This window comes from Falco peregrinus, chromosome 1, assembly GCF_023634155.1.
Source record: "Falco peregrinus isolate bFalPer1 chromosome 1, bFalPer1.pri, whole genome shotgun sequence".
Lineage (NCBI taxonomy): Eukaryota > Metazoa > Chordata > Aves > Falconiformes > Falconidae > Falco > Falco peregrinus.
Window position 1 is genome coordinate 89,127,802 of NC_073721.1, and position 24,998 is coordinate 89,152,799.

General features: G+C 45.5%; 1 protein-coding gene across 2 annotated transcripts in view; it reads right to left on the reverse strand.

Annotated features, from left to right (window-relative positions):
• Positions 1-18,827, reverse strand: part of PRIMA1 (proline rich membrane anchor 1) — a 54,428-nt gene extending 35,601 nt beyond the window's left edge. The window contains exons 1-2 of one of the 2 annotated variants that reach the window (XM_055817099.1): positions 18,519-18,827; positions 12,048-12,198 (exon numbers count right to left, since the gene is read on the reverse strand). In XM_055817099.1, the coding sequence (XP_055673074.1) occupies positions 12,048-12,198; positions 18,519-18,611 (244 nt within the window). In that variant the 5' untranslated portion in view covers positions 18,612-18,827. Of the gene's footprint in view, positions 1-12,047; positions 12,199-13,473; positions 13,647-18,518 lie in introns of those variants that run through there. The other variant, XM_027793218.2, reaches the window with a different exon arrangement.
• Between the last annotated feature and the right edge of the window lie 6,171 nt (positions 18,828-24,998).

A 24,998-nucleotide genomic window follows, 5' to 3' on the forward strand; every position in this document is an offset into this window, starting at 1 on the left:
TTTCCAGGGGTTCTGAGCACTCAGAAAGCCAGGATAGTTAACTTGGGTGTGTAGTGATACAACGTTAAATTTAAACTTCTGAGTTTTATGGATATAGGTTTTAATCTCTCTTAGGCAGAGTGTGAGTAGAAGACCGACATTCCACTCAGGACATTCCAGCCTCAGCTGTCCCCCTTGCTTATTGGGTGCTTTTAGAAAGATTTTCACTCCCCGCCTCTGTTTCTCCTTCTCCAGGACAGAGACAGGAGTCCCAGCTTTCCAAACTGTTGCAAGGTGCAGGGACAGAAAGTGCAACATAAGACCACGTGTCAGTACCATTATTCATTTCCCAATTCTCTAAGAGGGTAAATAGGTAAATTTATAAGTACTTCACCTATATGTCTACATGAATAGCTGTAATTCCCTGACCTTCCCATCAGCTACCTATGGAAGAAAACACAGCAGCGAGGCCATGGTCTATGGCAGAACAACAGCAGCACGGCACTGACCTGGGGACAGTAACTCTCAGTTCTTTTGAACAGAGGCACCACTGAGAGGCAGAGAGATGTGCCAGCACAGTACCATCCACTTCATTGCACAAACACACAGTCTGGCTCTCCAGCAGCAAGTGACGTGCACAGAGAGCACCAGTTATTCTTCAGAAAGGAAAAATAAGTGCTGAGGATCATCTGCTTGCCCCAGCGAACTGTGGGACCTCATCGCATTATAGCAGCGACAACAGCATCCTGGAGAAAAAGATGCCTGAACACACTGAACCTTCATGCTAAGTAAGTCTGCCTTTGCCATTTTGGCACTCTGATACCTGAAAGCATATTAGTGTATTTCCATCAGTGTTCAACAAGCACACACACATGTATACACACATACATACGCATATCTATATATGTTCCTCCCCCATTCTGCTTTGGCTGGCACAGATTTCCTAGAGAGGATCTGAAAACTAGTATAATACATAGAGGTGAGCGAACTCACAACGTGTTCTAAGAATGAATTTAACGTGCAATAGTCTGTAATCAGCCTCGGAGACCAAGTGAGCGCTGCAGCCCACTCCCTGTCAGCATGCCCCAGCTATGCCTGTCGTGTGGCTGCTTCTGCCAGGAGCCAGTCAGAGTTTGGATTGGAACTGTTGGAACGCTGTGCAGGGCTCTGGCTTCCTCGCTGCATCTCATAACAAGGCTGCAAAAAAATCAGAAGCTTCTGTTCTGGCATTTGCTGTGGTGGAGCCCCTGCCTGCTGAGATCCACAGAACTCAGTACAGGTGTGAGCAACTTCAGCATGGGCAGGAGACGGTTTGCTGCTATGAATCGAATATGTGGAGACTTCTTCAAGCTTCTTGGGAAAAGAGCTACCTCTTCTTACAGCCTTACAGCACTGAGCCCTGAGGCATTTGACAACAGTTAAAAGTAGGGACCAGAGAAAGAAGTAAATGGTCCCTTCCAAACTGGAACTTCACTGGGGACAGGAGATGCTTTTTCCCATAGAGCTTTCCTCCTCCACCACACAGGCTCCTAGATGCACCACAGCAAGATAGGGAAGAAGAGAAATGAGTCTTCTGGACAACTGTGTCCCCCAGTCAAGCTGGCTTTCAGGCTGTTTCAGAGGCTGTTTTAGGGCAGAAGATGAATTCATCACCAGCTACCAAGCATTTCTGGGGGAAAGGGTCCTACATGGGGTGGTGCAGCTGCAAAGGGCATCTCATAAAGAAATGACTGCCAAGGAGCAAAGACATGAGTAGAAAATTGGCTTCATCCTCCCTGTATCCTCTGGCCACCACCAACCTCAAATCAGCAGCAAGGAAGTGCTTAGTAAACAGCACATAGAAAGCATCTGTCCTCTCCAAAATAAGGTGGAGCAGGCCATATCTTAGGACACTTGCTGAGAGAGCTCATTCAAGACCTATCTGCATTTTTAGGTGATAAAAGCCCTTAAAAAGCTAGCCCTTGCTTTTACTGAGCCTCAGGCACCATTGGATAAAATCCATACCCCAACAGGTGCTGTGAAGCAGGTACAGCTGAGCCCGTTAAGGTACTGTGGTAGTGGCACCCATACGGACACTGTAAATACATATAGTGACAGCCCTTCTAGGCTGTGAATTTCCCATACCTGCTGATGCACACTCCTTTGTCAGGGTTTTGCTGAAGCTGTATCATCATTGACAGAGGAGAAATAAGACATGACATAGCACTATTTTGCACCACGGACTCTTGTCCAGCCCCTCCGGCTGCCTCCTTTCTTTCATTAGCATGCAGTGACGGCATGGCTATAGGTTCTGCCTCTTGCTCCTGGCACGGTAAACGCCTTATCGCCCTTTCTGTGTGGTGGTGCAGCCTCCACTTCAGTGAGTGGTAGGACAGGACATAGGTGATCAGTTCTAGAGCAATTACTGTTTACTTTTGAGCTTAAAAATAATGATAATCTTCAGTGCTTGACATTCATTTGTCTCAAATCCAAAGTTTACAGAGGTGAAAAAGTATCTCCATTTCAGATATGATAACTCTGAGAGGCTGACAGGCTGGTTGGCTCCCATGGGATCTCCCAGCAGGTTGGTGACAGAGAGACAAGCAGCACCCTGGGGTCTCTTTTCACCATTCTCCACAGGGGGGCAAGACGCCTCCTTTGTGGGAGTCACAGTACGCTACCATCAAGTCTTCTGAAAGCGTATCCATCTTTCAGCTCTTGCAGTGAACAGGTCTTCAAAGGGGGGATGATACAGTCTGAAATTCAAACAGCTGAAATACGAAGTCTGAGCTCCTGCACTGATGACCAGTCTTTCACCAGCAAATGACTAATAAGATACCTCAGGGCTGGCAGATTCAATCCCACAGAAAGATGACAGATTTCCTTGGTATAATGTTCTATATATAGATTGAATTAAGGTCCGGATCAGCACTTCTTCAAACTGAATGGTATTCACATGAGCGGTGCCATCAAAGTCACAGGCTATGAAATATGAGTAAAATTAAGTGCTGCTGGTATGATTAAGATATTATCTCTTCGATCCTTAGCAGCTTTTTAAAGAGCTCAGGCACCTCCAGGTCATAGCAAAGATTGGACAAGCCTCACATCTTAGAGCTGAAACTTTCTCAAAATTAGTGCCTTCAGGGAAAGCAGATACAAACTCCAGCTTCAGCTAACTGCAGACTGCATTTCCTAACACGGATCGTGGAAGACTTGGAAATACTTGGAATATTTTCCTAATGTGATAGTAGCAGCAGTTTCTAAGGCACTGGTTTGAGTCCATCTCTGAAAAATTAACGGTTTGCCTGTTGTGCATTCAGATACTGTACAGACAGAGTGACCATAATAGACATACATTTTACATTGGTAAGTACCAGATGGCTTTGAAGAGTTCACTTTACAAAGAAAGCCATAGCGCAAGTCCTCTGTCTTGAGTTTTAGGGAATAGCTGGCTGACTATGTAGCAGATACTTCTGTTAGTGTACGGAATCTATATGAACATAATCCTCCTGTTTGATATTACAGTTTATTCCTTGTATCACTTCAATGTTTCAGTTATTGCTGGAAGTAAGGGCTACAGCTATCAGTGAAAAATGTCCCTGAGGAGACCAATTAATAATTCCCATCCCTAGTGCACTCAGGTTCCTTTTCCAAATTGTATTCAAGTTCAACTTAAGGGAAATAAAATTGATAACCCACCCAGAATAAAATGGAACTGAAGTATGAAATGCCTTCCAAGCCAGGAGTAAATTTATTTCTAATAAAAATTAAAGTACATTTATCAACTGATAAATTTTCATGCAGTGTCCATAAAATATAGAATACTTAAAATGGCAACTACACCACATTAACAGATCAAGTTGTTTCCCCATGCCAAATGCCCAACATGAAGTCCTCAATCACCACTCAGTACATTTGTTAGAACATTGCAGAGTTTTCTGAAAGCTGAAAGACAAGGCACAGGCTACCTTGCAGTCACAAAAGCAAGCAAATTGGCTACTGGTTGCCATCTGCAGTTTCCTTAGGCTTTACACAGAACCCTGGACCTGCACAGGTAGGCGAGCTTTTGCAGAGATGCTGCTCCCCATCACTCCTTACTGAAGCCTACAACAGCAGGCAGCCAGAGCTGCAGAATGATGCCCCATAAAGCTGAGGCAGAGCACCTGCAGCTTGCCAAATCAAACCAAGGGTTAAACCAAACTCTCCTATGCCGATACAATATCAGCTCCATTTAAAGGATGCTTCAAAATTATAAAATGATTAATTTCAATAACAATCAGGAATTCACAGTTTGCTATATATATATATATGCGGTTATAATGTGATATGATTTACTAGTGGAAGTGTCAAATTAACTTGCATAATTATTAATGACAGTTTTTGGCAGTGGCATCAGTTATCAACCTCTGCCTGTACTACGTGAATGGACACTATGTACTCACTTTGGGATAACACCCCACACGTCCAGACTGCTGCTTCCTTGATCTGCTACGTTGACTTAAAAACTACCCGTAAGTTGCAATTACACAGGCAGTGCAACACCTTTATATCATGTTTCGCACAAAGATGATGCACAAAACCATTGCAAGAACATACAGTTCTGTGGGTCTGCTTTACCAAGGTCTGCTGTTTAGCCCTCCCTGCCAGAACAACTTAAACCAATTAAGAGTTTATTCTGACTTGTAGAGATGGGGCACAACTCTTACTGCCACAGACAGGGGAACCTACAATTACTTCTAAATCAGCCGCCTCTGACTCATCAGTAACTTCACTGAAGATTTGTTATCTTCTTAATCAGTGAAATGGTAGGCATCTACAAATGGACTGCCATCCACACAGGGAATTGATGTCTTCAGCTTAGCCAACTACTTTTGCTTAAAAAAAAAAAATAAAAAAATTAAGCTATTGGAGTATGTGTCTTAGAGTAGAAGGGACTGTGCTACTGCAAAATCAGTTTAATAACTGATGCTTCTTTTTTTCAAAATTAGATAATGCTTTTAATCTATAGATAACAGAACTCACACTGAGTCCTGCACTGCAAAATCTGGCCTGAGGCTCTTAACTTTTAAATACTTCAAAATCTATGAACGAGTGCATTTTCAAGAGAGTGGATTTTTCCATAATATGGATTTATGACTGCATGAAAAATTCAAAACAAATCTGCAAGGTCCCAGAGCAGAGGGAAGATCCATCACTTGCCTAAATAAAAATTAGACTTGAGAAAACATTTCAGAATTTATTGTGGTGAAAAATTCTGAATTGGGAAAGCATTGGAAGCTGTGACTGACAGTCTGATCTAACTAGTGTTTTACAAAGACAGAGAGTTTACAACAGTCCAATATAAGGAGATGCTAGGTGCACCAGTAATATGAAAGTATTAGCATGAACTTTTCCAGTCTTACTTGCTTTCTGGTCACTAATCCAGCTCTTCAGTCTTAATATAATACTCCAGATGTCCAAACTATTTCAAACTTCATATTTGATCGCTGTTTAAGAGATCTCCTCACCCTAAATAATTTTCTCATTTTGACTAGAAGGTGAGGACTTGTAACTTTTATTCCTACACCATAAATAGCTGTGTTAAATGCAAAAAAATATCAGGATTTTGAAGTCTTTCTATCTTTAGCGATAAAATCAGAGATGCTTGCAGTTTGAGGAAGGAAATCTAATAATTGCACTTCTGATTTAGGTGGGTGAATTCTGCCTAAATCCCATCTTGGATGCTTATGATTTAGTTCACTGTGTTAACAGAGAAGGTAGTGTCTGTGATGTAAAAACAACACGATGCGGACCTGGACTAGACTCCTCATGTGCCATAATCCATGACTCCAGACTGCAAGGCTGGATTTCAGTTTAGATTTGAAAGCCTCAAAATCCTACTGCCAGCTCTTAGAGTCACAATCCTCCAGAAAAATCAAAGTGTATGTGGGAGAAGACAAGAATTCAATTTTGGTTTTGCTTTGTAAATTATAAACAATGCTCTCACACAAGACTGTAAATCACAGTATGACAGCTGTGTTACCAAAACTGAAAGGGCTTCCCTGTTTCAGCATTCTGCTTGCATTTAAGAAAATCACTGTCTAGACCAGACTTGTGGTAAAACAGTATTTTCTCAGTAGCTGTCATTACCATAAATGTTTTAGTGTAGGAGATGATGTGCCCCCTGCCATTTTGCTGCTACTGTAGTTCTTTCTCATTACTGTTTGGTTTTGATAGTCACTATGTTGTATGAAGTATGGAGGAGAACATCTCCCCCATATTATGCAACAAAACCACCCCCATCTGTTTGCTAACAATTCCTTTGGGCATCAGCACTTGGGTGAAGTTAATCCAAGACTCCTCAAGTGTGCCCAGATAACTCAAAACTACTCAGAACAGGTTCTCCTGGAAGAAGGGCGGTAGGTAAAAGCTGGCCCTGCCAGCTGAGCCCTTAGGGCCAGAACTGCCCTTGCCGCAGCCATTTGGAAAGATGCAAAGCACTCACAAGACAAAAAGCCTACCCAAAGGGAAACTTCAGAGTCATTGCTCTCTGAGACACTCAACCGTATTGCAGCAGCTACACCAGACTGCCTGCAGAAAAGTCTTTGGCACCTTATATTTTAAAACATGTGGTGGCCTCCAGGAGGGTTTCACGTCAGTTTGCAATCACAACCTCCTCTCGGCTCCTGGGGGACAATCACAGATCTCTGCCAAGGACAAAAGTCCTTTTGGCATTGTGTAGGCAAGCACATCACCATCTGTACCCAGGTAATACAAGAAGCAATGTGGCGAGCATCAGGACCATGCCCAGCTCTCCTGTTTGGATGGCCATGTGGAGACAGTGCTTGGTGTGGGGCTCAGACTCATTCACTCATCCATGCTGGGTTACCCTGACCATTCATTCTGCCACCAAGATTTAGGTCACAGAAAAGCCTAAGGAAAAAACATTTCTTATTCTTTTATGTCCCAGAGTCATACAGTTTTCATTTCTATCACAAGTTCCTGCTGTGAAAGGCTATGTTGTTAATGGTCAGCAAGCCGAAATTGCAACTTTTAGTTGCTTTAAAACCTACTCAAAGTTTAAGAAGTTCCAGACTGTTCCTGTACTTCAGATTCCTGCCTACATGCACGCATAGTAACCATCTTTCCTAAAAGATCCAAATGCCCTTAGCTTTCCAACTTGCACTGAACAGACCCTGGACACTTTCTGAAATTAAGCTACACATTTGTGCTTATACAGTTGCCAAAAAGTTGCACCTTCAATGCACTTGGTCATTTTTATTTTGGCATTTTTCACTAGCCCAAATAATTAGTAAATTAGACTCACTGTCTCCAAAGATACAGGAAAAGATTTCACCTTGAAAAACAAAATCGTACAATTACAGCCTGGAGATTAGAGTCCTCTGCAGTGATGTCATTCACTTTGGCTTTGCATCGACATGATTGTATTTTATCTCAACTGATAGCTCAGGGTAAACTTTCACTGAGGTCAGGAGCCGCAAAGATGTCACTGTGTACCTATGTGCAAGCATCCAATGAGTCAGAGGTTGGTTCATGTATCCAGACTCAGCTGTACTATTACAGCTTGTAATGATCTCAGATACAAGCTTTTATTTAAGTTTCCCCCTCTAAATTTGGACTGAAGCAAAGTTTGACTGGACGTTTCGGTCATCCAGAGAGGGGATGGAAGTGCTGTGAACTCGCCCAATGGGAGAAACAGGTAGAGCAGAGACAGCAGATGCTGCTAACCAGCGAGTGAGGAGCTCCTGCTGAACATCTTTTCTCTTTCTTGTACCATTTGGAAGTCACATCTGAAATGTTTTTTCCCCAAACCTCACACAGGGTAAAACTGATACTGACTGCATTGTATGCCTTGCGTTAACCCTTTCCTGATTTGAAAGCCTAGCTTCTACTTCCAAACAAAGTCCTTTCTTGTTTGCAATGCCCCTGGAGAAACCTGCATGCTCACAAAGTATTTAAGGGTTGACAACAGCAGTGTTTTAGATGTTGAAGGGTCAACATCATTTGAACTAGCCTAATCTCACGGGTCTGTGAAGTTGGGTTAGAAATGCTGCCTACACAAGTACTCCATCCACCTTGCCTTAGTCCTGGCTGAAATCCAGAAGCAAGGAGGAAAGCAGACGGGGGGGGAAAAGCAGCAGTTAATTAAAGGCCAGGTTCTGAGCATCTCTGTCTCCTTCAGGTCATTACAGCCACATCTGGGGAACACACTCAGTTTCATTGAAAGTTCCTCCTTTCTTCGCTGTCAGCATCTAAGCTTTGCTGGCCTTATGCCCCTCAGAGCCTCATGAGCTTTCCCTTCACTTCATCAGCAAGCAGTTTTCTCGGCACAGGTTAAAGAGCAGGCTGCTACTGGCATAAGGAGAGCTACTGCAGAAACATCAATATGCCAGATGGTCTGGAGGAACTGCAACTGGCTCAGCAACCATGTCTCCTGATGGTCCCCACCACTTTGTCACACAGTCCCCACCATCCTAGTTACTTCTAAGATGGGCCCTCTCCTTGAAGACCCTCAGTAAGGTAAAATCATAGAATCATAGTTGGAAGAGACCTTTAAGGTCTTCAAGTCCAACTATGAACACATACGTGTGTGGTATGCATCTATATCAAACAAGACAGCAGTATCACAGTAGGCCATCAACAAACTGCACCTGCAATGAAGCTCAAGAAACTCAAAGCCGAAATGCTCCACGTGTCCCACTTTACAGAAGGAGAAAAGGCTGAACTGGCAGTATTGAGAGAACCAGCACCCACAGGGACCAGCGTGGCTGATCCTAGCCTTCATTTAGATACTGTAAAGCAGACGGATTCACTGGGGCAGACCAGGTGTCCTCTGCTTAGTGAGGAAGAGGCACATGGATATGCTGCCACGAGGGAATGTCCCATGACAGCTGCAGAGCGGATGCAGTGAAGGCAAGGATGGGGTTGGAAGGGACATTGGAAATGCCAGTGGTCTGCATGGAGTCAGAGATGTGGGAAAAAGAGATCTGGGGTCATGGCTGAAGGAGGACAAAAGCAGGCTTGTTTTCTTCCCCGTGGCCTGGAGTTCCGGTGGCAGAGGCATTCTCTGAATTCACCAGTCCGTAATTTTGTTGTCCACATTTGGAAATATATGGGCCACGTGATCTAATTCAGTTTCCCATATTCATACTGTTGAATGAATGATATGCCTCCTCAGGGTGCACTGAAACACACCCCACACATTCCTGTTGTAAATACATGACTATGAGAGTGAGGTGTCTCCTAAAGTCTGGAAAGTTGGTGTTTCTACCACTGCTCATGTATTTAGACTGGCTGCTAAGTTGTGTGGGATTCTACTGATTTTATGTGGAGGGAATTGACTTACCATCCCTCAGAGTAAACACAACGTTTACCAGTTATTATACATGAATTACGGAATTCACAAAATTTAACAGATTTTGTGTAAATCTCTCTGCAGGAAGCAGAGCTAAAGATTTGTTGCTGGATCAACCTGTCAATGTTGAAATGCCTAAAGAGACATTAAATGCACTGTAACTGTTCCTGAAAGTCCTCGGTTATCCTCAAGCACAATAAGAAAACCCTCAGGGAGTGATTCAGCTGCTCACAGTTACCCAGTGCCATCCAGCTACAGTTTGCAAAACATTCAAGTGGGACTCAGAGAGAGGACACAAAGAGGGTCCCTTGCTTTCCCACCGCAGCAGCTGGGGACCAGACAAGACATGTCAAGGAGCACTAGATGGCTTCATTTAGCAGATAACCAAGCTGTCAGTGTCTGTAGTAACTGGATGGACAGGAAATTTATATCCATTGGCTTTAACCATCAAACCCAAACCACAGCAGCTGTTTTAGAAGGATGTAGAGATGATCTAAACCTCCAACAACGTTCAGTTTGATTGCAAAAAGAGCTTTTAAGGATAGCACCTAGCAGGCTGCCATCTTTTGTGGCTCACAAAGCTCTGAAAGCAATACCAGCACCTTTATGAAGTGCCTCATGGTGCAGACACTGTACCTTGTAAAGGTAGAAAACTTGCAGCTCCTGGGCTGCTGCTTTTTTGCAGAGGTCTTTCCAGTACTTCATTTCAACCACTTAAAAAGTGCAAGTGCAACTCTAGCATCAACTACTTTACAATAGCTTGTCTTGTCTCTTTACTGTCCTCTCCTCTGAATGCTGTTTAAAAGTGGTGTCTATAACATCGATATTTAACCGTGAGGCTTGCTCATTCTGACAAGGATGGGGATTGCTGTACATGTGGGCTAAATCACAGTGCCTAGACAGCTGATAATAACGAAAGGATCTTTCAAGATAAGGCACTTGATTGCTACTCTGAAGCTTACTGGTGAAAGGAATGTGTAATCTTTTTTTTTTTTTTTTTTGCATTTGAAATGAGATAACTTGTTTAAATATTAGTCATCTGGATTTATATAGCTCATTTTTAGAACTGGGTTAGCACCTGGCAATCCAGCTTGAGTAAGCATCAGGCTATCCCAGTTGCAGGCCCATTTCATTTCTCTTTCCTCTTTTTGCAATGTGTGACAGACTTCTTTTTTTTCTGATATGATTGCTTGCCTTCCTGCTTCACAGGAGACAAATCCGCACATTCAGACCAGCTGCTTGATGGCAGCCTGGGAAGGGGAAGCAGTGCTATGCCACATTTTGTGTGGATAAAAGCAATCTCAGGGCAACAGGGTACCCCACGTACAAGAAAACAGAATGGCAAAGCACTTTGTTTTCTGACTGTGATCTTTCCTGCTATACAAAAACCTTCATCTCTGCTTCCCAAGCTGTCTTTGTACTTCCTTTCCCAAGTGTTTCACTGTTGGTTTTTTCCTGTCTTTGCCTTAAATTTCTGCATTGTGGCACAAATACGAAGTGTGCTTTTGGCAGAAAACACCCTGCAAAATTCTGCCTGTCCTCTGCCTGGCTAAAAACTAGCAGAAGTCGTCTTTGTGTCTTTTGCACATCTGGGGATGGCACTGGTAAAGACAAACAGCCAAATGATGCTACTGAATGATTTCTTTTCCCTTGGGGGAAACGCTGAGAAGGATACTGGATATACTTTGCAACACTGTTCCCTGGGGAGTTTATCTAAGCAGGGAGAAGAACTAATAAGCAGCCTTTTAGGGAGAGACAAATTTGCAAGAACATAGAGGTGTTAAAGAGCTTTGCTGGAATACCAAATTACTGGGACCTAAAAGTGTCTGTGCAGGGTCCAGCTCTTGTCCCTGCACCCAGCCAGCCCAGGTAGTGCCGGTAAGCTCCATCCTGCTGTGGAGAGACTGCCCCTCTGGGGACCACCAGCACAGCTATCACTTTCCAGAAAGGACCTGTGCATCAGGGATCCCAGGAATACTGATGTGTAAGGAAGCTGGCAGAGCTAGCCAGCAGGAACTGCAGGCACCAGGTGTGCCAGCCATGGGGATGCATGGCTGGAAAGTAGGAGGGAGCTCGGATGGGCTGGATAAGGCTTGGGAGCATCAATTTGTGTGAAGAGAAAGGGATGAGTCTTAGCCTGTAAGCACATTAGGGGGAAAACTGCTCACTTGCCGTTAACCCCTGACATGCCTCTGACTTTTGCTACAGTTGTAAGCAGTTTAAAACCAGTAAGCCTGATTATTAACTGCTATGGTAAACCAGTAAAGCTCCAGTGCCTTGAAGACAGCCAAATCTGCAGGATGATCTAGACAGAGTGTTAGAATTTTTGCCTGCTTGTAAATTAATTTGCCTTGGAGTACCCGGACCTCCAAGCTGTACACCTGGTGAAACAGGAGGCTGTGTAACTCAGGGGGAAGCACAGCGCCTATGTCTCCGTAGGAAAGCATTTCCCAGGGCTAGGGCATCAGGGAACCATTTAAAGCTAAGGAATCACATATAATGCAATGAAAGGAGGGAATTTCTCTGGCTTTCCTCCAAAAGCCAAGCATTATTCATTGATCAGAAAGCAGATCTCCATCTCTACAGAGAACATTTTTTCCTCCATTTGCTAAGTGGAAGATGACAAATGAACTAGCTGTGCCCTCTCCCACATTCTTTCTCCTTCCATCTGTCCAGGCATCCCTGTTGCTTCGCCCTCCCTCAGCACACCACAACCGTACCAGCGGCTACTTACTTGGCACGACTAGCAGCCTCGGGGGCGGTGGAGGTGGAGGAGGTGGTGGTAATGGTGGTGGTGGCCTGCACTGGCATATTTCCTGGCAGCTCTCTGTGACTTTCTCTGCTACAGGCTTGGAGCATGACTTCTGGGGCTCACCCTGAGTGATCTGTGAAGAAACAAGTTATTGCATGAGCAGTAGAAACAGTGAAAACTGATTTTCCATGAATGTGTTTCTAGGACTTGAGTACCCAAGCGGCACCTCTGACCGGTAGTGAGAACTAAGCTCATGTTCTTAAGTCTACTACAAGGAGGACTCTTCCCTACATGGTCCCATTTTTTGGGGGTTTTGGAGTTTTTTATTTTGTTTTTTTACTTAACATAATTTCTTGAAGACCTCTTTCCTCTCTGTCAGATTTGGTTGAAATTGGCCAGCTGATTTCTGAGTTATTATGGGGTAAGAAGGCAGCAGTAGTGGCAGACAATACCATTGCATAAGTCTTCTTTCCTTACAAAAGCCATCTAGCAGCATGCATTATTCACAGGGTCATTGCTGCAAGCTGAAGAGAGCTAACAAAAATGACAAGACAGAGTCAGGATTATGTTCATTTTCCTTATGGCAGAACTGAAAGCCAAAGGAAAGCTCTCCTCAGCTTTGCTGGACTTGCTTTGATGTTTAGAGAGCATTTCGCAGAGCGTTTCACTTCCCACCAAAAGGAGAGAGAGCCCACAATTTACTCATCTGTGGACCACAGCAATGACACGGTCAAAATGGAAATGCCACAAACTGTGACTTGTAGCCTCCGTAACATGCAGTGTTGGCTAGTAATAAAGCTGAAGATGAGGCATTGCAGAAACCAGCTGTAGGCGTCGCTTGGCCATGGACACCAATTTAGCCAGTATAATATATTCAATACAATATATATAATACAATATATTCAATAGCTTGATCTAGTCATGACAAGGACCATTTATTAGCAGCATATTTTTCTTACCATATTCACATGACTAGGGATTTAAGTAATATTCAGTAAAATTCCTAATCTAATGCTACAAAATGGAGTAAGTCCCTAATGAAAATGAAATTTGCTGAACATCACAGGAGCTTCTGAGAGGTATTAACTTCAGAGGTCTCTAAGCCAGCTCTTTTTGAATGGAATGATACCCAGACGGAAAACACTGGATACAATTTTAAGGAGGCAAAGTCTAAAAGATGAATAAGCATGTTATCTAACAAGCACTTTGAACGCAGGATTAGGAGACCACCTGGGACAGACTTGTGTCTTGCTGAAGCTAAGGACAGTTATGCCAGGATTCAACTGTTGCAGTTTGGTCTTGATTGGGTTATTGTCCTAATAGTTTTGACTTAACATCATTTTCTTTAGCTTTTTTCCATGACGCGTTGGTCATTACAAAGAAGATGCCCCATGCCATGCTTTCTGACCTGTTTTAGGCAGGACTCTTCTGCCTCCCTGCTGATCCCCAGGGCCACCCGGGGTTGCAGTCTTCTCCCTCCTCTCTTCTGCCCAAGCTTTGCTTCCCTTCCCCTGTCAGGTCCAGGCACACAGTCTGTCTCCTCTCCTCTTTCAATCCAACCCACAGCCCACATTGCAGTCAGCAAACCTCTCCTACCCCCGGCAGCTGGGCACCAAGGGTGCTTGCTGCCTCTTGGCTGCAGGAAAGCTGCACACAATCTTTTCCTCTATTCCTGGCCAAAAAGAGAGGCGAGGCTAATTAAAACAGCATCACTGCACAAGGAATGTGTTCACATGCGTAGGAGGTTTCTAAATGCAGAAAGATGCATTACTCTGGCCTCGGGGAAATGGAGGTAGGGCTTTGTTGATTAAATAGTGTAGAGAGGGAGGAAAGAACAGAAGAGGTTACACGTAGCTGAGTTGGAAGGATTGCTCAGCACAGCACAAGTCAGAAGGCTCAGTTCTTTAAACAGCTTGTCAAAATCTATTACCAAACATAGGGAAGAACAAATTCAGCACAAGTGCTTTCCAGCATTCCCCTCCACCATCAGGTAACAGTAAGAGGATGGTTAAAGACCATCCCAGACAGCTTCCAGGAACTTACACAAACTCTCTGAATGCTCTAATGAATCAAAGTGGTCCAGCTTCATAATCCCTCATGGCTGGTAATAAATCTGTCTGCTAAACAGGCTGATTTCTTTTTAAAGTAAGTGATTGCAGGCAACTGAAGATCCTCCATACTGCTTCAGCTCTTCCAGTGCTGTTGACACGCTGGGTTGGGGTGTTAGGGACTCTCCCAAGAGCAGTCCCCTAGGAAGCGTGCCTGCTCCATGCGGTGGCAGTGGCACACCCAGGGTACCTCCTAGTTGTACCGTTGTGACAGCGTTTACTGTGCTGATAGAGGAGGCAGGGTAACATCTCTCTGCTGGTCCTGGCAGCTGATTAGGAAAGCAACTCTTTACTCCTAGTTACAATTACTGTCCCCTACCTAGTTCCCCAGTTGCTGAATCCTACAGCTCGCTACAGTCTCGCAGGAACTAGTGCAATGGCAGAGTAAAAAGACAGGGAAGAGTAACATTGCGCAGACTTGGAGCCAGCTTCACTTGCAGACCAGAAGCAGCTTTGTGTATGTAAGTCTGAAGACAGCGCTGGTATGAAAAAGCTACTTTGACTTACTGCTCTAACTTAACATCAACCAGAACCAAAGGCTTGCTCTGTCTTTTTTTAGAGCTATTGACTGCTTTTAAATCCCTAGAGGCTCTCCTACCTTAGGCTGGTAATAGAATGTCCTCAGAAACCAGTGGTTATTTTTCTCAATTACTTTGCAGACAAAATTAACCCTATACATGCCCAGCCACTCCTTGCTCCTGTGTATTTTTAAAATATTATTTCAGGTGGGGGGTGGGGTGGGGGGGTGAGGAGGAGTTGCTCTGTCTCTCAATACCTTAGACTGTACCTTTATAGAAAATCCCCATGATCACTTTTAAACATTTGTGAAAGAACTGACATTTAAAAGCATAGGCTTTATCACCTATTTGTTTCCCTTCTCTTGTCACTCAGTAAAATGTCTGGTTGTTAGAAGATACCTGCAGGAACACAGATGTTACCGTACTGAGGGTTTGTCTTAGAGGGTTAGTTTAAAATAACAAAGATGTTGTAAGTTGGCTGAAATCTGGCAAGAAAGGGAAAGGCTTGAATCGAGGTTGAGGGCCTCGAGGAAGAGAGAAATAGATAAAGATGATTAACTAACAGTAGCAAGATAGAATTAAGAAAAAAAGAAAAGACATTTGGCTCCTTTTCAAGAAAAAAAATCCCACTGTTGATGTCTATTAGCCTTCTCATGAAAGGAATGAAGGCTGTTACTTGTGTCTTCTAAAGGCAAGCAGAACAAATCACTAGAAAATATGCTTTAGGGAACAATCTTGCTCTGGCAGAGGATGATGAAATAAATTACTCCATGTTTCTTTCTTACTGTCTGCAATTCAAGGTAAGCTGCCTTTACAGGAGATGGCAGCAGAAAAAAGGCATGTTGAAAGAGCCTAATCTTTCTCTGACCACGTCTGCTAATTCAAGTCCAGCCTCAGACTTTACTGCTTGTTTGTTCTGCCCTACACTACCATGGCCCCAGAATGGCTTTGGAAGCACTTTGCAGGTAATGACTGTAATCAGACACCCCCAGGCTGCCAGGCAGTTTGTAGCAGAGGTGGCCTTGGCAAGGGGTCATCTCCAGAGATGAACCACACAGGGCTTGCTCCTTCGTTGTTACTTCCGCACCTTCCAGCCATTCCTCCAGGTGCTGGGCATGCCATGGGGGTCTGCTTGGCCTGTCTAAAACTTGGTTGCTTGTTTGGCATGAGGCTTTCTTAACACACTCAGCAGGTGGTCAGTTTGAACATATATGTTGCCTGGACTTCAAGCTGACGCATTTTTTGCCCTGCTCTGAAAACACATGGAGTTGACTTCATGGATTTGTGCGTTTAATGTGAATATGCCTTGCAACAAGGACAAATGTGTTTAAATATCAATGGAAATGAAAATATGATCCACAAATGTTCAGGGAAAAGCAAACAGAACGTGGCAACTGGTGGTTTCCTTTTGCAGACTCTGTTGAAGTTCATGCCTGTGGTGTATTTCTTTTTAATCCAAGATTTCCTTCAGAAACAGTGGTCCTAGTCCTGCTTTGCATAGAGTGGAAGAATAAATCTGCATCTGGTCAGAGCTGTTTAGTATTTCAGTAGAGTCCCGTGGGGCTGCAGCAGTCCTTGAGCATGCTCTACAGAGTGGGATGGGAAAAGAGGATTAATACTGTCCCTGGAGTGTGGCCCTCTTGTGACTTTTTGAATCAGGTAAAAGGAGGAATGCTTGAAAAGAAAAGTGCATTTGATTGAAAAGGCACAGGGACCTCTAAAAGCCTGCTGATGTGGCAAGAGCTTTGTCTCTTGGAAGCAGTCTACAGAGACGAGATGTCAACACCGCTGCATAAATCCCAGGGTGGCTCTGCATAATTCACATCAGAGTTAATCCAGATCCATGTTTATGAAACCAGAAAAAAAAACGTGACCCTGCTATTTATCGTGACACTTACTGCTCTTTTTTTTAATTATGTCAAAAGCCTCAGACAGAATCATCCTTTCCTTCTTGTCACAGTGCTGGCTGAGATGCTAATAAGAAAAGATTGTGGGGTTTGTTTTGTTTGTTTGGGTTTTTTTTGTATTTTTTAATAAGATAAATGCTTCTCCTCTGATTAGCATCTGACTGATTCTCTTAAGTGCCTCAAGGCAGGGCTTGAGGAGGGAATGCAAAGATGTGGGAGCGAAGGCCATGCTACATGTAAGTCATCGCATCGCACAGACGAATGGGTGAAGAGGGGCTGGGAGAAGAGATGTGAGAAAACACGATGGCTGCTATAGATGGTGCAGGGGCAGGGGAGCGACATGTTGTGACATTACTGAATTAGTTGAGGAGAGTATGGCTAGCTAGACTTTGAAGATAAGAGCAAGGATTACAACTCAACATGGGGAAGGGAGTCATGGGAGGGATTTAAAGATGAGGGAGTTTCCGTCATGTAAGGTCAGCATGCCGGTGAGCACTTCACATCTGCCCTTCCCGCTGGTACCTGCTGAAGGGAACCTTAGATATCCTATTTTTGGGAAAGCTGGAAAAAAGCTTGAGCATGAGCAGATTTGTTGATTGCTCTTCCACAGAACAGCAGGCAATAGCACAAGTATAGTTGATGAATGGGACAACAAAACTTCCAAATTATTGCAGCGAAAGGATGGGCCCCTTGGCTTTTGCACTTCTGACAGCCTGTTTTAATTCTTACAAGCATTTTTTTTTTGAAAGATTGGCTTAGCTCATCTGTATAGTTTGCCAGAAAGATGTTTATGCAAGTTTGGTTTGGTTTTGGTTGTTTTGGGTTTTTTTTGGTCTGCTTGATTGACTGACTGGTTACAGGAGAGAGGTTGCAGGTGGCTTCTCTTATTACACAGTTGCACTTGCCTTAAAAATGCAATTACAGTTTGAACTTAAGCTTAGCCACCTGAATACTTGAGCAGGACAACAGTGAGGTAGCGCTAGTGGAGATTTTTGTGATGGGGGCATTGGTTTAAAGGAGGTTGGTTTTGTTGTATTTCTGTTCATTTTAATCTGTAAGGAGCACAAATCCTCTTTGTCATTCATGGCAAGGGACAAGATGATAAAACAACCTCTCTCTTCAATCTCTTGGGAGCCACTAAGTTTAGAACAGGGAGTAAAAGCCCTGGAGTCACCACCGTGCAAGAAAGAAACTGTAATTGTTCTGTTCTTGAACAGCACTTGGCTGGCTCATCAATCACCCCTCTGAAGACGTATTATAAATAAACTCTGAAATGCCAAAGTGACGCATTTGAGTTGAGCTTTGCTGTTGTTCTGATTCTCCAAACTGGATGGGCGCTCTCTCTCCCTCACCGTATAGGAATTTCTCCCAGTTCATCCTGCCGGTCCCCCCACGTTGCAACCAAGGTCACACACCACCACAGCGCCGGAGCTGGCCCAAGCTGATCCAGCCCTTCGCCCAGAGCACCCACCACTCGCAGGCAGCGCCGACCGACCGCGGCAGGGCACGGCCCAAGCCCGGCTGCCGGCGCCCGGCTCCGTGCTGCCGCCTCCTGCGCGCCGCGCCGCAAAACGCTCTCGCAAACCCGCCCGCTGCCGCTGCGCGGAGAAAGTCAACTCCGCACCGCGTCCCGCGCTGCCGGCGGCCCGGGCCGCGCGCCGCCCCGCGCACACGCGCGCACGGACACGCACACACGGACACGCACACGTACACGCTCCGTCCCGCAGCGCCGACAAGGGGGGCACCGCGCCGGGCAGAGCAACAGCTCTGCCTGCCCCGGGGCCGCCTGCGCGACCACCACCCCGCCGCCCCCCGCCGGCAGCGCCCCCTCCCCTGCGCCGCCGGGGCCCCGCCTGCCGCCCCCGCTCCCGCTCCCCGCCGGCGGGCGTGCGGGCGCGGCGCGGCCCCGGGCAGCCCTACCTGGACGGAGCCCCAGAGCGGGTGGAGGGCACAGTGCAGCAGCAGGGAGGGCCAGCAGCGGCGGAGCAGCGCCAGGAGCTCCCGGAGCGGCATCCCTCCTGGGCGGGCGGGCGGGGGCGCGGGCTCCGGGCGGTGTGGGCAGGGAGCGGAGCGAGCCGGCAGCAGAGGCGGTGGCTCGCACCCATCCCCGGAGCGCGACCGTCCCAACTTTAATTCTGGAGGGGAGGGAGGGAAGGAGGGAGGGAGGGAGATGGGCGGGTGGGGAGGGGAAAGGGTGGTCGGGAAAACCCAGCGCCCTGCGAGTCGCGGCTCCCTCAGCAGGGAGACGTGCCTCCACCCCCGCCCGGCCCGCCTCCCGCCCGGCCCGCCCCGCCGGCTTCCCCTCCCCGGGCTGCTCCGCTGCCGCCGCCGGCAGCCTGCCCGCGCCGGGGCTCCCCGGCCGGCGCTCCCCGCCGAGCCCGGGGCTCCCGCACACCCGGGGCGGGGAGCGGGCGGCGGGAAAAGTTTGGAGCCGGGCGCGGTGCTGGGAGGGCCGGGCGCTGCCGCGGCCGGCGGGGAGAGGCGGGGAGAGCGGCGCGGCCGCGCAGCCCGGGAGATGCATCTCCCCCCTGCCCGCCGCTGCTGCAGTGATTTTTCAAGCCCATCGAGGCAGTCCGTGCGCGCTCGGCTCCCCCCGGCTCTCCCTCCCCGCCCGGGCTCCTCCCGGCGGCGGCTCCCTCCGCTCGGTCCCGGCCGGGCTGCCCCGGGACGGGGGTGGCCGCCGGGGGCTCGGGCAGCTGCGGCGGGCCCGGGAGCACCGCATCCGCTCCCCGCGCCCGCCCCGCATGCGGGAGCGGGGCCGAGCCGAGGGGCCAGCCGGCCCCCTCGTGCCCTGGAGGCTCCTCATCCCAAACCGCAGCCAGGTGGTTTTGGGGTCGGTGGGTTTGGGGTCTCTCCCCTCCCCCCCCCCCCCGCCCGAGCGATGCGAGGGCTGGTCCTGTGACAGGCGGGAGCTGCCGGGTCCGCGTCCCCAGCCCGCTGTCTCTGGGATGCAGTAAGGCAAATGTTTCATGGCATTCGTGTGTCTATGTAATAACACAGCCCGCAGAAACGTTCAGCAGCGCCTGCAGGGAAGGGGTAAAGCACTTCCCAATATCATGGTGCCGCAGCCCGGCCTCCCCACAAAAAGGAAACACTGGAAAATCAAAGGTGAAGAGCAGAAAATCAAAGATGAAGATGTTTTTGCTTCCAGTGAAGCAGTTAACGAGTGAAACAGCTGTTCTGTGATGGGCGGCTGTTGCTGCAAGTTGGGCTTGGTGTGTATCAGGATGACCGTAGATGCCTGTTGTTGAGTCAGTGGCACAGGGGTCCTGCTTTCAGTGTTTGGAACGTAGTAAGCAAATGGGCTTGAACAAAATGTCGGGCCCATGGTTTGTATTTCACACCCAGAGGTGAATGAGTTTGAGGATACTGATTTTAGTTTTTCTTGGTATTTCTGGCACCCACTGAGCCAAGTTTAATAATCAGTTTCATAAAAATCTGCTCAGTGAAGCAGGAATGGAAACACATTAACCTTTCAGCTGACACAGGGCTGAGATCCTCTTTTCGTACCACTGTTTGTTTACACCTACATGTCTCCATTCATTTCAGCCCCGACAGACACCAGTTTAAATGGCAGGACTGTCAGGCCCAGCAATGTCTTACAAATGAGAACAACACAGCGGAATTTAATGGAGTTACACCTGAGCTGAGGAAGACTCATCGAGCCTAGACTTTCATTTTTAAGTCCCCATCTTGTGGGTTTGTAAGGGCAGAATAGAGAGAGGCAGAGACATTACGACCTTGGGTATAGGCAGTAATTGTCCTGCTAATATATTCTCTGTAACGATGCTGAAAAAGATGGCGTCCTTTTCTGTAAGTCGACTGTGTAACATGCAGTGCTTAATATATTGTGCTCATTCAATTATAGTTTTAGTGCGCTGGAGTCACAAGAGACAGCAAAGCTTTTCAGGCTTTCTGGTGATTTCCTGAAGGTATTTCAGCACTTGGTCACAGTACAGAACATAATAAATTGCACCATCTGTATACATAGTTCTTGGTTCCTGACAGAATGAGAGATAAGGCTTTAGGCATTGTACGCCAAAAAAATACAACACAGATTTCTTCCCTTTCTGTATTTACAATGCCTTAATGTCAGAAGAACTGTGGAGTTTCCTGCCATTAGCAATTGTCCAAGTAGCCGTCTCAAAGCGTTGTCCCTGTGGTTCAAAGACAACCCAGGGAATGGAGGAGATGGAGCCAAACTCAAGCCGCAGTCGCACGGAAGCAAGTGCAATCAGGGATGTTGTTCTGACATAAACAAGAGCAGAGTTTGGCCCAGGTGATCAGCATCTTTTCTGTTTCACACTGGTAATTGACAGTTCCCTTGGGGAAATGATTGGTGTGTGGATATATTAAATCTAGTCTTTGACCCCAGTCACGCGGTCTGCACACAGGCATATTTCCCGTTAGACTGAATGGCTGAAGAAAGGCTGAATATGTGCCCTGCTCTTGTCCGTGTGATACCAGTCCTTTCCATCAATTGCGCTGGCTTCTCTTTTGCAGTTTCTGTGGAGAAATAATAGAGTCCAGGAATTTTTCCCACTTAAAAGGAAGATAAATATTAAGGTGCTTGCAAGACTGCAGGCCCCGAATCAGTGACAGGCTTGAAATATGCTTTGCTTAATAACACAAGTGTTTTGTAGCACCAGGACCGGTGCGAGGAACGACATGATGATTTGTCTGCAGCAGTCATACTACTGAAGTGCCAGGATGCTGCTAGGGCTGCCATCCCTGAACCAGAAACAGGATTTCCTGGGTTGTAGTCCCACTACTAGCGATGACTTCCTCTGCTACCTTGGGCGCATGTTTATAAATTACCTGCACCAGGTTCCCTGCTTGTCAAAACAGCATGACCAAATCCAGATATCTGAAGGCTGCAGTGTGTTTGGTGGTGGAGGCAGTAATGGGGTCCTGTCCGCCAAGATGTATTTACAACATAACAGAAATCAGGACCAATGCCAGACCGACCCTCTGCTAGTGTGATGAACACAGGTCCATGCTCTGGCTTAGGGCTCTGGACATGAAAAGTGCCTTACAAATGAGTGTCACAGTTCAAAATAGTAACTTAAGCTATTTGAAAAGATTTTTTATGTTTGTTTTCAGAAAAAGACTGCACAAACAGCATCGTTCAAGCAGTCTCAAAAAATGTAAGATGAATATTAACACTCAATGATGGTGTTACACAAAATGATGACCTTTAGTCTTTTTCCCTTTCCTCTTTGGTTTGATTATTGTAGAAGAGTGTTTATCTTGTTTGCTCTGTGTTTTTTTTTTTTAAACAATCGCTGATAATCAGAACAATCATGATTAGCACTCCAATACAGCAACTACTCAGGAAACATTAGTAAGGACTGCATCACTGATTAGCTGTACAAACATTATCGTACTCCTTTAATCTAAGTAGCCATAATGGTTATAATGGACTCTAAGAGGCTATTTATTTTGTTGGTATAGATTGAGTTTACAACATGTATTGAAGTGTTCAGAGGGCACAGGAGAAGGTTCTTTTCCAGGTTGACTTGTCAAAACTTCATTAAAATCAATAGGTATTCCCCAGTCTGACTCTAGGCAGAATTTGTCTGTGTCTTGTGATGCACCAGAGTGGGCTTTTAGCTGGAGCCAGCAGCAAAGGAAGTGAAGGCAACCACTGCTCAAGCTTTGTGGTCAGTCAGGCCTAGGAAGAATCCATTTAGGCTGTTTTTGCTAATGACATTTCTGGATGAGAGTCAATGAACTCAGGAAGAGTGTCCGACCTGGTGAAACGCTAGGCAAAACATAAACATTTCAGCACTGGGATTTCAAAGCCTTCTGCAGCCTGAAAGCACTGTATCTCCCAGATAAATTTTTGGGTTTGAGTCTAGAATACCGTCAACGGGTTGCTAAATGTACAGCATCACTGTGGCTTGCACCGAAAATAGTTTTGTTGCTATTCTGTCAAAGATATTTTCATTGCTCTCTCTATATAAAGCAGTGCTTTCAACATATGGAAAGCATTTTTTTTAATCCACACCCTATTGGGAAGTTTTTAGGAAATCACAAATTGGTAAAGGTCACAGCAGCAGAAACAGTGGAGGAATCTGCAGTTCTCCAAACACCGTCATCATTTCTCAGGGAGCGGAGAGGGTTCTTCTTGATGATCCCAACTATTTTACAGAGTACAGAACAACATGAGAACCCTTAACTGTATTTACACATGCAAGTAACAGATTTGATTTTTGGAAGACTTGATCATTCAATTGTTCAATAATTTCAGCTTGTGCAAAAAGATTCCCAACTTTGAGCACTTCTAGAATAAATTGTTGTAACAACTGTTTCTTTAATTTTCATTATATTAAATTAATAGCTGATCAAATGTTGGAAGTGACATTTAAGTTTTTAAAAGTGTCTGAATTTCAGGAAGTGATCTTCACGTTTTCTCCCAGATAAATATGGGCTATTGCACTACATCTCAAAAACAAAGGCAGGGTGTCTCCTTTCCCTTGGTATAGATCAGGAATATCTTCATTGAAATCAATGGATCCACGTCAGTTTAGGCAAGGAGGTGAGTAGGACCAACATGGAAAGCTGCATCATGTAATCTTCAGCTTGTGCTCCAGCACCTGAAATTTAGAGGACACAGCACATTTGTATTCATGGCCAGAAAAGCTGCGGCTGTGCATCATGTAAGCCCGATCTTGCCTTTTCAGTTTTGTAACTCTGAAATGCTGCACTTGGTGATAAACAGGCCTCCTGCTTACTCACTTTTGGTAGTTTCTCACAATTTCTTCTCTTCAGCAAATGGATTTCCTCAGCAGTATCACTGTTCTTTGTTTATAAATGTAAAGCTAAAATGTGTGGGATTAGCTACTGAAGTGTTCAGAAAAGTCCCAGATGAGAGGAAGGGCTTGTCTATCCCAAATATGCCTGTTTTTTCCAGCTTGCCCTACATGTTGCTTCTCCTTACATATATTACATTCTTAGTCCCTTGTGGCTGTTATAATGAAGGCCCTACACCCTGAGTGAGCTGCAGGTTGCAGGAATCGCTTAAGTGCTGTATCAGTTTTACACTCAATATTCATTGCTGCTTAGGTTTCATCTGTCTTTACAGAAGATTAAATGCTTTTATTTGAATGTGCAAAAGACAATATGAAAACATTGCCTTCACATTTACTTTTGGACTCTGGCTCCCTTGTGGATCTGATATAAAAGGCAGGACTGGTGACACATTTCCAGGAGGAATTCCTTACCTGCTTTGCCGTGGAGATCTGGTGCAATTGCCTAATAGGTTGTGGTCTGTAGATGCTCCACTGGAAAATGGCTGATGAGGTGATAGAAGTTTGTCAAACCTTAGTAAGTCCGGGAAATATACCTTGGTTTTTGTTCCATACTACGATGAAGGATATGTTTCTGTACTATCCTTGAAGTTGTTATAGATGAAGAATGAAATAAGAGCAGAACTGTGATTGCCCAGACCGTTACGGAAATGGATAGATGGCAAGGACAAGGCTGTGTAAATGTATGAGAGTTTAAGTAGTTCCAGCTGAAAGGCAAGGACAGAGAATCACTATTTCTAAGAAAAACCTGTCAGTATAGATTCTTTTTTTAACTCCCCTTGAAAGTAGAAACCTGCACATATTTTGGTCTTATTGTTTGGTCTGGCTGATCTAATTTTGATTGTCAGTTTAGCGAATCCCAAGCATCAGAATCTTTTCCAAAACTACAAATACAGGAGTTTCTATTGGCTACAAGAAAAAAATAAAAATGATTGAATTGGTGGCTAAAACCATTGTCTGCAGGTCTGTATATCTGACAATGTTTCACTAAAACATGCTTGAAAGATGGTTCATTTCACAGAACACTGCTTTCTCTTTCTGCTCTCTTTCACTCACCTCTTACCCATGTTTCTAATTGACATGATTGCCAGGCTGAAAAATTAGGAACCAGATTTTAGAAAGCTGTTGACCTGCAAATCTCAGGTGTGCGTTGTCCAACCTGACTTTGTGGCTGCGAGCACACAGACCACCTGAGTTCATAGCTGGGTTCCAGGCTGTGGGGATGCTTCAACCTGAGCACTCAAGTGAGAGGGTGAGTAACACAGTACAACATCCTCAGAGGATAAAAGAGAGCAGAGAAGAGCTGATGAATATCTACATCTTCTGCACTTAATACAGACCATCGTGCTGCTGTGTGGGGTCAAAAGAGTGACTGTAAATAATCCGAGAAGAACTTCTGAGACAGAAGGTAGCAGGAGAAACGGCAACCAGCAAAGCAAAGCCCTGGAACATAGAGGTTCTCTCTCTACTTCCGTGTGCAAGCACACCATTTACACAGGAGGCAGGAGCACAAGGTACTGGTTGATTGATTCCAGTGTGTAAGGGTGTTTGATGGTAGCATAGACTGCAGGAAAAGCTTGAATAACTT